Source organism: Neoarius graeffei, chromosome 6 (genome assembly GCF_027579695.1).
Source record: "Neoarius graeffei isolate fNeoGra1 chromosome 6, fNeoGra1.pri, whole genome shotgun sequence".
Lineage (NCBI taxonomy): Eukaryota > Metazoa > Chordata > Actinopteri > Siluriformes > Ariidae > Neoarius > Neoarius graeffei.
In genome coordinates, this window is record NC_083574.1 from 95,776,864 (window position 1) to 95,789,903 (window position 13,040).

At 42.5% G+C, this 13,040-nt stretch overlaps 1 protein-coding gene across 1 annotated transcript in view; it reads left to right on the top strand.

Annotated features, from left to right (window-relative positions):
- The window catches only part of pepd (peptidase D), a 66,109-nt gene extending 54,861 nt beyond the window's left edge, over nucleotides 1–11,248 (top strand). The window contains exons 12-15 of the mRNA XM_060924194.1: nucleotides 3,427–3,575; nucleotides 9,599–9,783; nucleotides 9,922–10,113; nucleotides 10,573–11,248. Coding sequence (XP_060780177.1) covers nucleotides 3,427–3,575; nucleotides 9,599–9,783; nucleotides 9,922–10,113; nucleotides 10,573–10,707 — 661 coding nt within the window. The 3' untranslated portion in view covers nucleotides 10,708–11,248. The remainder of the gene's footprint in view (nucleotides 1–3,426; nucleotides 3,576–9,598; nucleotides 9,784–9,921; nucleotides 10,114–10,572) is intronic.
- The last annotated feature ends 1,792 nt before the right edge of the window (nucleotides 11,249–13,040 follow it).

Consider the following 13,040-nt stretch of genomic DNA (forward strand, 5'->3'; position numbering starts at 1 on the left):
ACAGATGGAACTGCAGCCAAAGTACAGAGACGTACAGGCCGGCCAAGAAAATTAACACCCAGGCAGGAGCGGCTTGTAATGAGAAAAGTTGAGGAAAATCGGCATGCAAGTGCACAACAGGTATCTAAGGAAGTAGAGACTGAAATTGGAGTGAATGTGTCACGTGACACAATATGCCGTACAGTGCAGCGGAATGGCATGCATGGGTGTCGTCCCCGAAAGGAAGCCTCTCCTAAAGCCCAGTCACAAAAAAGCCCGTCTAGAGTTCGCCAGGGCACATGCTGAAAAGGATGAAGGCTACTGGGACTCTATACTCTGGAGTGATGAGACCAAAATCAATCTTTTTGGAACTGATGGCTTCAAAACAGTCTGGCGTCGCAAGGGTGAGGAGTACAAGGAAAAATGCATGGTGCCCACAGTGAAACATGGAGGGGGTAGTGTTCTTATGTGGGGTTGCATGAGTGCTGCGGGTGTTGGAGAACTGCATTTCATTGATGGCATCATGAATTCTCAAATGTACTGCTCTATACTAAAAGCTAAGATGCTTCCATCACTTCGGGCCATTGGTCGTCGTGCCATTTTTCAACATGACAATGACCCAAAACACACATCTAAGGCCACTGCTGACTTTCTGAAGAGGAACAGGGTGAGAGTGATTCCATGGCCAAGTATGTCACCTGATCTGAACCCTATAGAGCATTTTTGGGGAATACTGAAGAGGCAGGTTGAGCATCACTCTCCATCCAACATCCAGGCTCTGAAAGATGTCATCCTTGAAGAATGGAAAAAGATTGATGTAGCCAAATGTTGTCAACTTGTGCACTCCATGCCAAGGAGACTTGGGGCTGTCATTGCAAATAATGGAGGCCATACAAAGTACTAAATGTACTGGATGTAATTGAGTTTGTTGTGGGGTGTACTCACTTTTGCTCCACCCCACTTTCACGGAAACAGAAAAATATGTCATTTAAGGCATCTTTTCACCTTTCTGCTTGAGTTATAATGTAAGAACATAGTGCAATAAACATCATCAAGGAACTGTTTGGGACATATTGTTCGTGTTCATTTTAATACTGTGAAAAATGTCGTTTTTCAGGGGGGGTGTACTCATTATTGCATTGCACTGTGTGTGTATATATATATATATATATATATATATATATATATATATATATATATATATATATATATAAAAGCAGAACGTTTCCCATCACGTGCTTTCCTTCAGGTCCTGTATTTATCAGTAAAACAGCTCCCCCTGGTGGCTGAAGCATGAAATAAAATTGTGTTTGTGTTTTGGGCAGCTGAAAATCTCAAAATAACGTTTCTGTAAAATCTAAATATATATTTCTTCTCATGTGTGTGAGGATTCTATGGTTCAGGTCGTTAATGTCACATTGCTGGGACCCTGCAGGAGACGAAACGTCCGTCAGTGTTCATGTTTATGTTCATTTCCTCTTTAGCAGGAAGTAGTGATGTAAAAAAAAAAAGAAACAAAGCTACAGAAGCTACAGCTTATGGGACATTCCACCGAATGGGTGCCATTTGCTTGTTGTACCACTCCCAAATTAAACTTAATTTGTTATATCTTTTCAACACTGATTATAATAACACACATATTTGACTATTCAAAATGTGTATTGGTCAACCTCAGGCTACGTTACAAGGTTTGGAAGTCAAAGATGGCTGCGTTTTTTTTCAGTCCTGTTACCAAAACTCTGAAAGTAACAGGACTGAGTTTTTAGCCTAGGATTAGCTAATGCATGGAATTAAGCCACATGGCGTCATCGCTAATAGCATGACCACACTTAGCACATTCTAGTGATTTACCAAAAATCTGTATTTTTAAAATAAACAAATATCATCTAAGAAATAATTTAAGTAACAGGACAGTATGTTGACATTGACCTTATCAGTCAAAGTTAAAAAATCATCAAATATACAGAAAAGTAAATGAGAGAACTAACTTTTGGTCTTCCCATGGCCTTCAGAAGACACAACTGATGTAACTTCCCGTTGAGCATGTGATTTATGGAATGTTCCAAATTTGTCAGATGGGGTAATGTGTTTGGGTAACAGGACTGAGTGAAAACCCAGGGACACGACTAAAATTTGTATTTTAACTAAGATATTGTGGATTTCTTATGAAAAAAATATATTTAAACCATGGATAGGATATGGAGTCACACAACAGTGCAAAAGAAATACTGTTTCTGAAGGATTTTAATCATAATATTTCATAGTGGGCGGCACGGTGGTGTAGTGGTTAGCGCTGTCGCCTCACAGCAAGAAGGTCCTGGGTTCGAGCCCCATGGCCGGCGAGGGCCTTTCTGTGCGGAGTTTGCATGTTCTCCCCGTGTCCGCGTGGGTTTCCTCCGGGTGCTCCGGTTTCCCCCACAGTCCAAAGACATGCAGGTTAGGTTAACTGGTGGCTCTAAATTGACCGTAGGTGTGAATGTGAGTGTGAATGGTTGTCTGTGTCTATGTGTCAGCCCTGTGATGACCTGGCGACTTGTCCAGGGTGTACCCCGCCTTTCGCCCGTAGTCAGCTGGGATAGGCTCCAGCTTGCCTGCGACCCTGTAGAAGGATAAAGCGGCTAGAGATAATGAGATGAGATGAGATATTTCATAGTTAAGTATAGAGTGTGGGGACAGGTAACACATGCTATTTTTCAGTGTTTTAGGTAGTTTTTATTAATCCTTACAATTATATATCTTAAATTTGAAATCAGATCAATCTGCAGGGCATTCTGCGTAATAAGGAAATGTATTTTAAAGTACATTTTTATGTGCATTTATGCATATAATTTTCTAGGGACGGAAATGGCACCGATTCGGTGGAATGGCTCTTCAGTGCAGTAAATCTTGATTATTGTTACTTTGAGGTCAAAATGAACAGTGAAAGTGTGCAGTAACATTCCTCTGTAATCAGGTCCTACAGGCGTTACTAATTAGAGTAATGATTAATTAACTAAATGATTATGTATGAAAAAATGCATCGTGTGTTATCAGAAAGGTCTCGGGTTAAAAAATATTAAAAGATTTTTCAATTTCATATTTTAATTGAATCATAAAATTTTCCTAATTTAATGACTATTTTCTTTGAAATGTATGAAAATTTCAAGACCTGGGGTTGAGAATCTCTCCCTGTCTTTTAAATATTTTAGTTTTGAAACTTGCTTGATTCATTTGCATATTAGAACGTGATTGGCTCTGATATTTTATGATGCAGTAACGCGTGACTGATGTCGAACTCTGATATCTCCAGTGAGATTTTCAGATCCTTCCTCTTTCCTGAACCACTACAGTCACTACTTTTTGTACGGTCTGCACACTCGGGTCATTTTCACACTCTGCGCCTCGAGTTCTTGTGCTTTCCCTTCTCCAACACTCTCTAACGCCTACCTGACCTTCTGCTTCTGTCAGTCTGTTCGATATGGGTGGAGAATATTACTGCTCCAGCTCCGACATCACCTGCTCCTTCCCCGCCAACGGCAAGTTCACTCCTGACCAGAAAGCTGTTTATGAAGCCGTGCTGAAGTCGTCCCGCGCCGTCATGGCCGCCATCAAACCAGGTGTGTGAGTGAGAGAACTTGTAATTCATTCTGGATGTCAAACTGTATGGCCGAATACATTGTCTACTCTCAAATGATCTAGATCAATGGCGTCACTCATTTTAAGTAACGGGTCACATGATCATAAAACTCAGTTGAGTGCTGAATGACATCAGCAGCTCCTGCACTGTGGTCATTCATCTGCACTGATCTGAAGGAACCCTGTTACTGCATTAGTGCTTCTTTTATTTTATTTCTTCTGCACACTTGAGTGTATTTTCACTCCAGCGTATTCATAAATGCTTGTTCAGTGCACTGATATTCCACAGGATATGAAGAGTTTGGTTCCAAAACCTGATAAATCCAATGTGATGAACTTGAGGGGGGGAAAAATGTATTTTCTTTACCAAAAAATTGGTCACATGAAAACCACTATTTTCTGTTTGAAACTTGAATAAAACACTATGAGGTTGTAATAACATGAAGAATGCCAATCTAGATTTTGAGCTTTAAATTTTTTTTAAAAAACTGATTTTTTCCCCCCAAAATGCGATGTGTCCGTTACATCAATAAAAATTATTTTTTGCATGATCTATAACTAGAAACACGAAGTAAAGTTGATCTACATATATGATCGCTTCTGAACTTGGACCATCTCTTATAATGGACCTCAGATTTTCCCAAATTACATTCATCTTATCGACAAGCAACAATCTGTTTTACACACAGCAGGGCTGCTCGATTATGGAAAAAATAATAATCACGATTATTTCAGTCAATATTGAAATCACGATTATTCAAATGATTTTTTGAAACAATGCATTTATTCTAGCCTAGTAAACTAGACCCACCCGCCTAGCTGCCAAAAATATTTTTGCCTACGAGTGGGTCTAGCCTCGCACCATATCAACAAAACACCCTGGGCACCAAATCGTGCCCGCCAATCATAACGCAAGGTTTTTGTTTGGATTCTTTGGGCGGGCTTTTGCAGGAGTGACGACAAGGCTGCGCGACGCTGGAGAAAGCACAACAGGAAAGATGGCTACGGCTAGTGAACAGCGCGCGTTTGACTCCGCTTTGGAATCAGTTTTAGAAGAATTAGACTTGGAGTTTTCGTTGAAACATGAGCAGGAAGAGGCTCTCCGCTCATTCCTTTTCAAGAAGGACGTTTTCACTGTTTTGCCGACCGTCTATGGCAAAAGTCTGATCTACCAGCTGGCTCCGCTCGTAGCCAAAAGGATGGGGCTAGTTTGTGCAGTACGAAGAATTAATAAACAGCTTTGAAACATTACTTTTTGATTGTTTCTTATTTTCCCGTTATTTTAAATTTAAGGGAAATTATTTCACCAAACACCACTAAATAAAAACTCTCAAAAACAGTTTAAGCAAACCCTTGAAAAAAAAATGAGTGTATGTTAAGTATGTGGTACAGACTCCAAACTTGTGGTCATTATCTCCAAACTTCTTAATATCTAGAACCTGTTTATTAATTAATACGCATTTTGAAAAGTTATTTATTTCAAGGCCTCCCTCACTGCTTTCTGTCGCTCTGACTACGTCACAGTCACTGTTGCGCTGATTGGTCAGAGCGTTGGCCTATACGCACAGAGACAGTTTGAAAGACAGCGGGTTGTTCCTCCCACACCCTTCGGAAATGTCTACGACTGAGACCAGACTAAATATTCACATTTAGCTTGCCAGGCTACATTTATTCAGCATTTCTCTTTAAAACAAAAAAAAACCCTCTTTGTTATTGATCATTTACGTTCACCTTTCTGTCAAACTGAAAATAAGTATAGTCTAGAAAAAAGTTTGCGATGTATAAAACAAAATAAAAATATTCTTTTGACATAAGACAGAGAAAAACAAATGTACATAGGCTGCATGTCTTTGGCTAAATAATATCCGATGGATGCTGTGAGTGCGTTGTGCCTCTCCGAACTCGTGGCATATGGAGTGGCATTGTAGAGAGTGGCTGAAATGGATGGCTGCATTGTCTTGCTGGTTGTGGCGGCATCGGCTTTATCTTTTTGTTTGTTTTTTATTGTTTCGTCGTGAATAACTTTATGGCTCAGTTTCAGGTGGTTGAAGAGGTTTGTAGTGTTGCCAAGAGGCGCAGATACTACCTTATTGCAAATCTTACACACGATGCGCTTCTGTTCCACGTCGGATTCTTCGAATCCAAAGTGATCCCATATTACAGACGTTTTTCGTCCCTTTTTGTCGACCAACCGATTCTGCCCTCCTTCTGTCATCTTGCGAGCCTACCTCGTGCCAAACAATTCACAATCTCTCCTCCTTTCAGCTGCGTGAGTGGAGAGCCATATGGCCCTTTTCCACTACCCTTTTTCAGCTCACTTCAGCTCGCTTCAGCTCACTTCAGCCCGACACGGCTCGCGTTTCGACTACCTCAGAGCAGCACGACTCAGCTCACTTCAGCCCTGCTCAGCCCCCAAAACTCGCACGGTTTTGGAGTAGGGCTGAAGCGAGCCAAACCGAGCCGAGTGAGGCTGGGGGCGTGAGCAGACACTCCCCTGTGCACTGATTGGTGAGGAGGAGTGTCCTCACACGCCCACACACGCCCCGCGAGCACGCTGGGATCTGTAAACACCGTAAACCCGGAAGAAGAAGAATTACGAATTACGAGAATTTCTGAAGCCTTATGCGCCTCGCCTCATCTATACGCTCTTGCCAGTATCTGTTGGCGTTGTCAGTGACAACAAGCCACAGCACCAAGACCAGCAACACTAACGACTCCATGTCCTCCATGTTTATTGTTTACTATCCGGGTTGTGAGACTACCGCTTAAAAGCTCACTGATGTCACTGTTTGCGCCACCTAACGACATCACGTGATGTCCACCCACTTTCGCTAACTCCACCCAATGTGTTCACCCACTTCCAGCCAGCACGGTTCAGCGCGGTTGTAGTCGAAATGCAACTCCAACAGCCCCACTCAGCCCAACTCAGTACGGCACGGCTCAGCCGCGTTGGTAGTGGAAAAGCGGCAATAGAGACACACACACTGCTTCCGCCGCGTGAGTGTTGTCGGCAAGTCTGCGCATGGGCCCGCGGGAAGGAAATGTATTGCGTGTGCGCGTCCCTGACAAATGGCAAAATAATCGTTTCAACTCGATTATATGAATTTTGAGATCGTTTGACACAAAAATCGAAATCGTGATCGAAATGCAATTAATTGCACAGCCCTAATCTGTAACTAGAAACATGAAGTAAAGTTGATCTACATATATGATCGCTTCTGAACTTGGACCATCTCTTATAATGGACCTCAGATTTTCCCAAATTACATTCATCTTATCTACAAGCAACAATCTGTTTTACACACAAAGCTCTGAGGAATTTTAATAAACCAGTCAGATGTTCACACTGAAACTTTGTCCTTTTTTTAAAAAAAAAAAGACAAACATTTTATTCTGAACAAGAAGTTTAAAAGTTTGGACACCGTGTACAGCAGGTACAGTTAAAGTCATAGCGAAGCGCCATACTGAAGAGAATATCGTAACACATCGACCTGATTTTTGATGGCTTTTGTGACCGTACGACGACCGTACATACGAACTACATCCAACACCACCACAGGGGACCTGATCGTAATTACAAGGCAATGTATCTCATAAACACTTGATCACCAGACAACAAAACTTCTATCTTTATTTCCATAAGATAGATGGGTTTTTATCCAGTACTTATTTTTAATTTGTTTTAAAAAAAATTACATGGGATTATATAGTAAGTGTCATATCTTGATCCCAGGAGGAATCCGGTCAAGTTTATTTTTACAGCGCTTTTAACAAAAGAGATTGTCACAAAGCAGCTTTACAGAATTTTAAAGACTTGAAGCTAATTTTATCCCTAATCTATCCCCAATGATCAAGCCTGTGGCGATGGTGGCAGGGAAAAACTCCCTCAGACGACATGATGAACAAACCTCGAAAGGAACCAGACTCAAACGGGAACCCATCCTCATCTGGGTGATAACAGACAACGTGATTTTATAACATTTTTAACATGAAGTCGGTTTCGTTGATGTTATAACTCTTCATTGGTGGAAACTTGAGTGCAAAACTGTTCATTACAACCATCTGCAGTCCTAAAGTTAGCAAGACAACTGTAGTCCTCGGCCATAAGTATGACTAAGTGTCCAGAGCATCTTCCAAATGTGACTTTCAACTGTCCGTATGGGGCCGTCCTCCACAGGAGCAACGTGATGAGGCTCCAGCCAGACGTAGGGCATCAGGATGGATCAGGCAGGTCTGAAGAGCAGAAGAGGTCAGCATCTCGATTTCAGGATTGACATGTAACTCAGAAGGACAGATGGGGGGAGAGAAAGAGAGAGAGAAAACACCGTTTGTTAGGTATGCCCAAGGGCACAATAAATAGGAACCATATACATATTGCACTGAGTGCAAGCAGGGACTCTGGCAAAACTAACTATGACAGCATAACTAAAAGGGGAGAGCCAGAAGGTAACACAGGCATGAGGGGCCCCGGGACATAAAGCAGCCAGCTACTACACCGTCAACAAACTCGAGTGTGCAAGCGAGTGGGGACTGACAGCATCCATACATCCCAGTTTACCAAAACACTCTGTCTGAGGATCCTCCAGATCTACTCCTTTACCTCATAAACACCATTAACACAAGGCTTGACTAAACAGATATGTTTTCAGCCTAGACTTAAACACTGAGACTGTGTCTGATTCCTGAACATTACTTGGAAAGCTGTTCCGTAACTGTGGGGTTTTGTAAGAAAAGGCTCCGCCCCCTGATGTAGCCTTCACTATACAAGGTACCAGCAGATAGCCTGCACCTTTTGATTTAAGTAGGCGTGGCGGGTCATAGAGGACCAGAAGTTCACTCAGGTACTGTGGTGCGAGACCATTCAATGCTTTAAAGGTCAATCTGGCACTCAAAAGTGGGAAATAATATAGGACCAACTTCTCTACTATAATAATAATAATCTCATTATCTCTAGCCACTTTATCCTGTTCTACAGGGTCGCAGGCAAGCTGGAGCCTATCCCAGCTGACTACGGGTGATGGCGGCACGGTGGTGTAGTGGTTAATGCTGTCGCCTCACAGCAAGAAGGTCCGGGTTCGAGGGCCTTTCTGTGTGGAGTTTGCATGTTCTCCCCGTGTCCGCGTGGGTTTCCTCCGGGTGCTCCGGTTTCCCCCACAGTCCAAAGACATGCAGGTTAGGTTAACTGGTGACTCTAAATTGACCGTAGGTGTGAATGTGAGTGTGAATGGTTGTCTGTGTCTATGTGTCAGCCCTGTGATGACCTGGCGACTTGTCCAGGGTGTACCCCGCCTTTCGCCCGTAGTCAGCTGGGATAGGCTCCAGCTTGCCTGCGACCCTGTAGAACAGGATAAAGCGGCTAGAGATAATGAGATGAGATAATAAAACCTTAAAATTAATTTTGATTCCATCGAAGTTATTAATTTACTTCATTCAGAATCTCAGTAAAAGACAGGGATTCTCCATGATGTTGACAGTCCGTGGGATGGGCTATTACTGTTTCTATATTTGAATGGTGCTCTGTGATTGGTCGAGTGGAGATATTGGATTCTGCTGAAAATCAGTCGTGATGTTTGTTGCTTTTTGGAAAGAAAAGGGGAAATACGATGCAGAGAAACGCGGTGGATATCATGGTGTTTTGCACAAAATAGATGATAGAACTTTGATCAAATGGCAAACTTTTGAAAGGAACTTTATTTTTATTTTTTTTTAATGGCGCTTATCACGTTTTGGAATCAAACTCTTCACCTATTCACCCCCATCTAGAATTTTGTAGTTCTGAAGTGTGTGTGTGTGTGGGGGGGGCATTATAGACAAACGTAAAAATCGCAGTTGCGTAATTCTTCCCTTCACTGGAAATCACTTCTTTTCAAATGAGACGTTATGATAGCAGTAACTTTTGAGCTTGCTGTTAAAGAATTATGATTCATTAGCACTTTTTGTTAGCGGTTTATTGCTCCACTTTGCCCCCTTGTGGAATAACAGAAGACTTTGTTTGCTGCCTCAGGTGTGAAATGGACAGACATGCACCGCCTGGCTGACCGGGTTCACCTGGAGGAACTGGTTAAGATCGGAATCCTGCACGGGAATGTGGAGGACATGCTGAAGGTCCACCTGGGTTCTGTGTTCATGCCACATGGACTGGGGCATCTGCTGGGCATCGACGTCCACGATGTTGGAGGATATCCAGAGGTCAGTGATGACCAGAGAGAGAACGAAATAATATGTTCCTGAATAATGATTTTTTTTTGTTTAATCTGCATTGGGAATACTGTGTGTGTGTGTGTATTTTTATTCGTTTGGGTTTATTTTGCCCTGCCTCTTGTTCAGGGGGTGGAGCGCGTTGACGAGCCAGGTCTCCGTAGCTTGCGCATGGGCCGTGTGGTTCAGGAACGCATGGTGCTCACCGTCGAACCCGGCATCTACTTCATCCATCACTTACTGGATCAGGCCCTGGCCTCGCCACGGCAGTGTGCCTTCATCAACGCCGATGTGCTGGCTCGCTTCCGCAACTTCGGAGGGGTGAGAAACCTGCGAATGAGCTGTTACTATAGAAACAGTCAAGTGCTAATTAATATAAACCTGTGATTTGCACCTGCCATCCAGGTAATATCTATTTCAGGGACGTCCCTGTTTATTCCAGCAAGACAATGCCAAGCCACATTCTGCAAATGTTACACCAGCATGGCTTCATAGTAAAAGAGTGCAGGTGCTAAACTGGCCTACCTGCCTGTAAGTGAAAATTGTGTCGCGCATTATGAAGCACAAAATACGACGACAGAGACCCCGGACTGATGAGCAACTGAAGCCGTATATCAAGCAGAATTGGGAAAGAATTTCACTTTCTAAACTTCAGAAATTAGTGTTCTCAGTTCCCAAACGCTTACTGAGTGTTGTTGAAAGAAAAGGTGCACAGCTGTCTTCGAAAACCGGTCAAGATCATCTGACCAATCAGAATTCACTGTGTGTGTGTGTGGGCAGGTGCGTATCGAGGACGACATCGCAGTGACGGCAGACGGCATGGAGCTGCTCACCTGCGTCCCACGTACCGTGGAAGAAATCGAGGCCTTCATGGCAGACGAGAGCGAGAAATCCTTCAGCAGCCAGAAAGATTAAACCATCATCACGATCATCAGCAGAAATATTCACATTGCAGATCTTTCACTCATCTGCTTTTCACTATTATGTCCTCGTTTGAGTTTGATTGAGTTAGATTCTATAACAGCAGTGCATGTGCCAGCTTCTCAAATCATAACCATCACTTACTCGGTTACATTTAACTCATAACACCTTTTTTTTTTTTGCGATTATTCATTAATTTCAGCTGGTGTTAAACTGATGAATCGCTCGTTAACATCCGATGATGTGCCAGTTCCTTTCCTGAGGCATTCTGTCCATTTTTTCTACTCGATACCTGAGCAGTACACTTTTTATACAATTACCTTTCTAACGTTTAAAGAGGAAGCGATTCTCTGAATTGTATCTGATGATGAAGTGCAAGTTTCTAAACCAGTTTATATCCTGAACTTATTGCATGTACATCCTTAAGAATACCAATCTGTTAGTAATCATTATTTCACTCTGTATCGGCTGTTCAGTTCTTGTTCTTGTAACTTTTGACTATTGAATGAAAAAATAAATTTGTTCTGCATCTTCAGAGGGTTCTGTCATATTGTAGATCGTGTATGATATAAAAAGAAATGAGAAAAATGCTAAAGGAAAGATTGAAAGATTGTGAACATATTAGGATCTTTAACAGTGTGCTGGTATGAACATTGGCATTAAAGATGTATTGGGTAAGATTTGTCAAAATAATACTGTAATATATATATATATGTCGTCAGTGCCTGAATAAAAGCAGAGCTCCTGATGAGTTTATGAGAAATATTTGCAAGGGCGGGCGGCACGGTGGTGTAGTGGTTAGTGCTGTCGCCTCACAGCAAGAAGGTCCGGGTTCGAGCCCCGTGGCCGGCGAGGGCCTTTCTGTGTGGAGTTTGCATGTTCTCCCCGTGTCCGCGTGGGTTTCCTCCGGGTGCTCCGGTTTCCCCCACAGTCCAAAGACATGCAGGTTAGGTTAACTGGTGACTCTAAATTGAGCGTAGGTGTGAATGTGAGTGTGAATGGTTGTCTGTGTCTATGTGTCAGCCCTGTGATGACCTGGCGACTTGTCCAGGGTGTACCCCGCCTTTCGCCCGTAGTCAGCTGGGATAGGCTCCAGCTTGCCTGCGACCCTGTAGAACAGGATAAAGCGGCTACAGATAATGAGATTTGCAAGGGCACAAAATCCCCCTAAATGGAATTATACAGCACCATCGTGTCATGTTTTTCACCTCAATAAATCACTGTGACAGTGAGACCAATAATGAGATTCGCATTGCAGTTATGATACATATTTATTGCTTTCTTTGACACCGCATGTCATGCGCCAGAAACAACAACACCACATTTATTATGGTGTGACTCTGCTGGGTGCCTGGGGGACAGCAGTGAACCAGCGCTTTCACTTTACATCACTACTGTAGACTTACCATCCAATATCACACTCACTAAATCAAACATTCATCTGGTTACATCTCTCACATCCACACAGTCAGCACCATTAGGACTAATGACCATGCACCTGTTCCTGGTTAGAGCGCAATCACAGTGCAGACATTTATATAAGGACTCTGAGTAACACACAGACTTTGTGAAAGCCTTGTATTTTATGTCACTTTTCTGGTTTTGACCCTGTTTGTGTTTTTGGACTGGGATATCCTGGGATATCCTGTCTGTGTCTCACTCCACCACTGCCTGGTTTTCAACTCTGCCTCCCTTTGTCTCTGTCTTGGACCTTACATGACACAAACTGTCATCTGTTCAACAAGTGAGTGGACTAATAAAACTGTTCTAATTCATTTTATATGAAACTGTCATGAATATTTTCCAGAAAATGTTTTAGTAAAATTCCTACATTATTTTTTAAAGCAAATTAAAAATAAGCCCTGGATAAAAACCCATCTTATGAAAAAGCAAATTTCATTGTCTGGTGGTCAAGTGTTTATGAGATACGTCACCTTACACTTACGATCAGGTTCCCTGTGGTGGTGTTGGATGTTGTTCGTATGTACGGTCGTTGTACAGTCGCCAAAGCCATCAAAAATCAGGTTGATGCTTTACCATATTCTCTTTGGTATGAAGCTCCACTCTGCTACAAGGCAAGATTAAGACTCCAACGTTTAAATCATTGGAGTTAAATGATGGGGGTTTTTTTAGCCTGTTTTTTTTTTTTTTTATTCTGTCCATGTAAACAAAGCCCTGGTCCCAGAACCTATTGTGGTTCAACTTGAGTTAGCATTAGACTGCATCAAGTTAAAGTGCGCTCATCTGTTCAGCTGCCTGAGAGCCGAGTTCTCTGACTCCATCTTGGAAACGCATTGCCAGTGTTTATTCTGGGTTTTTGCTTTTCC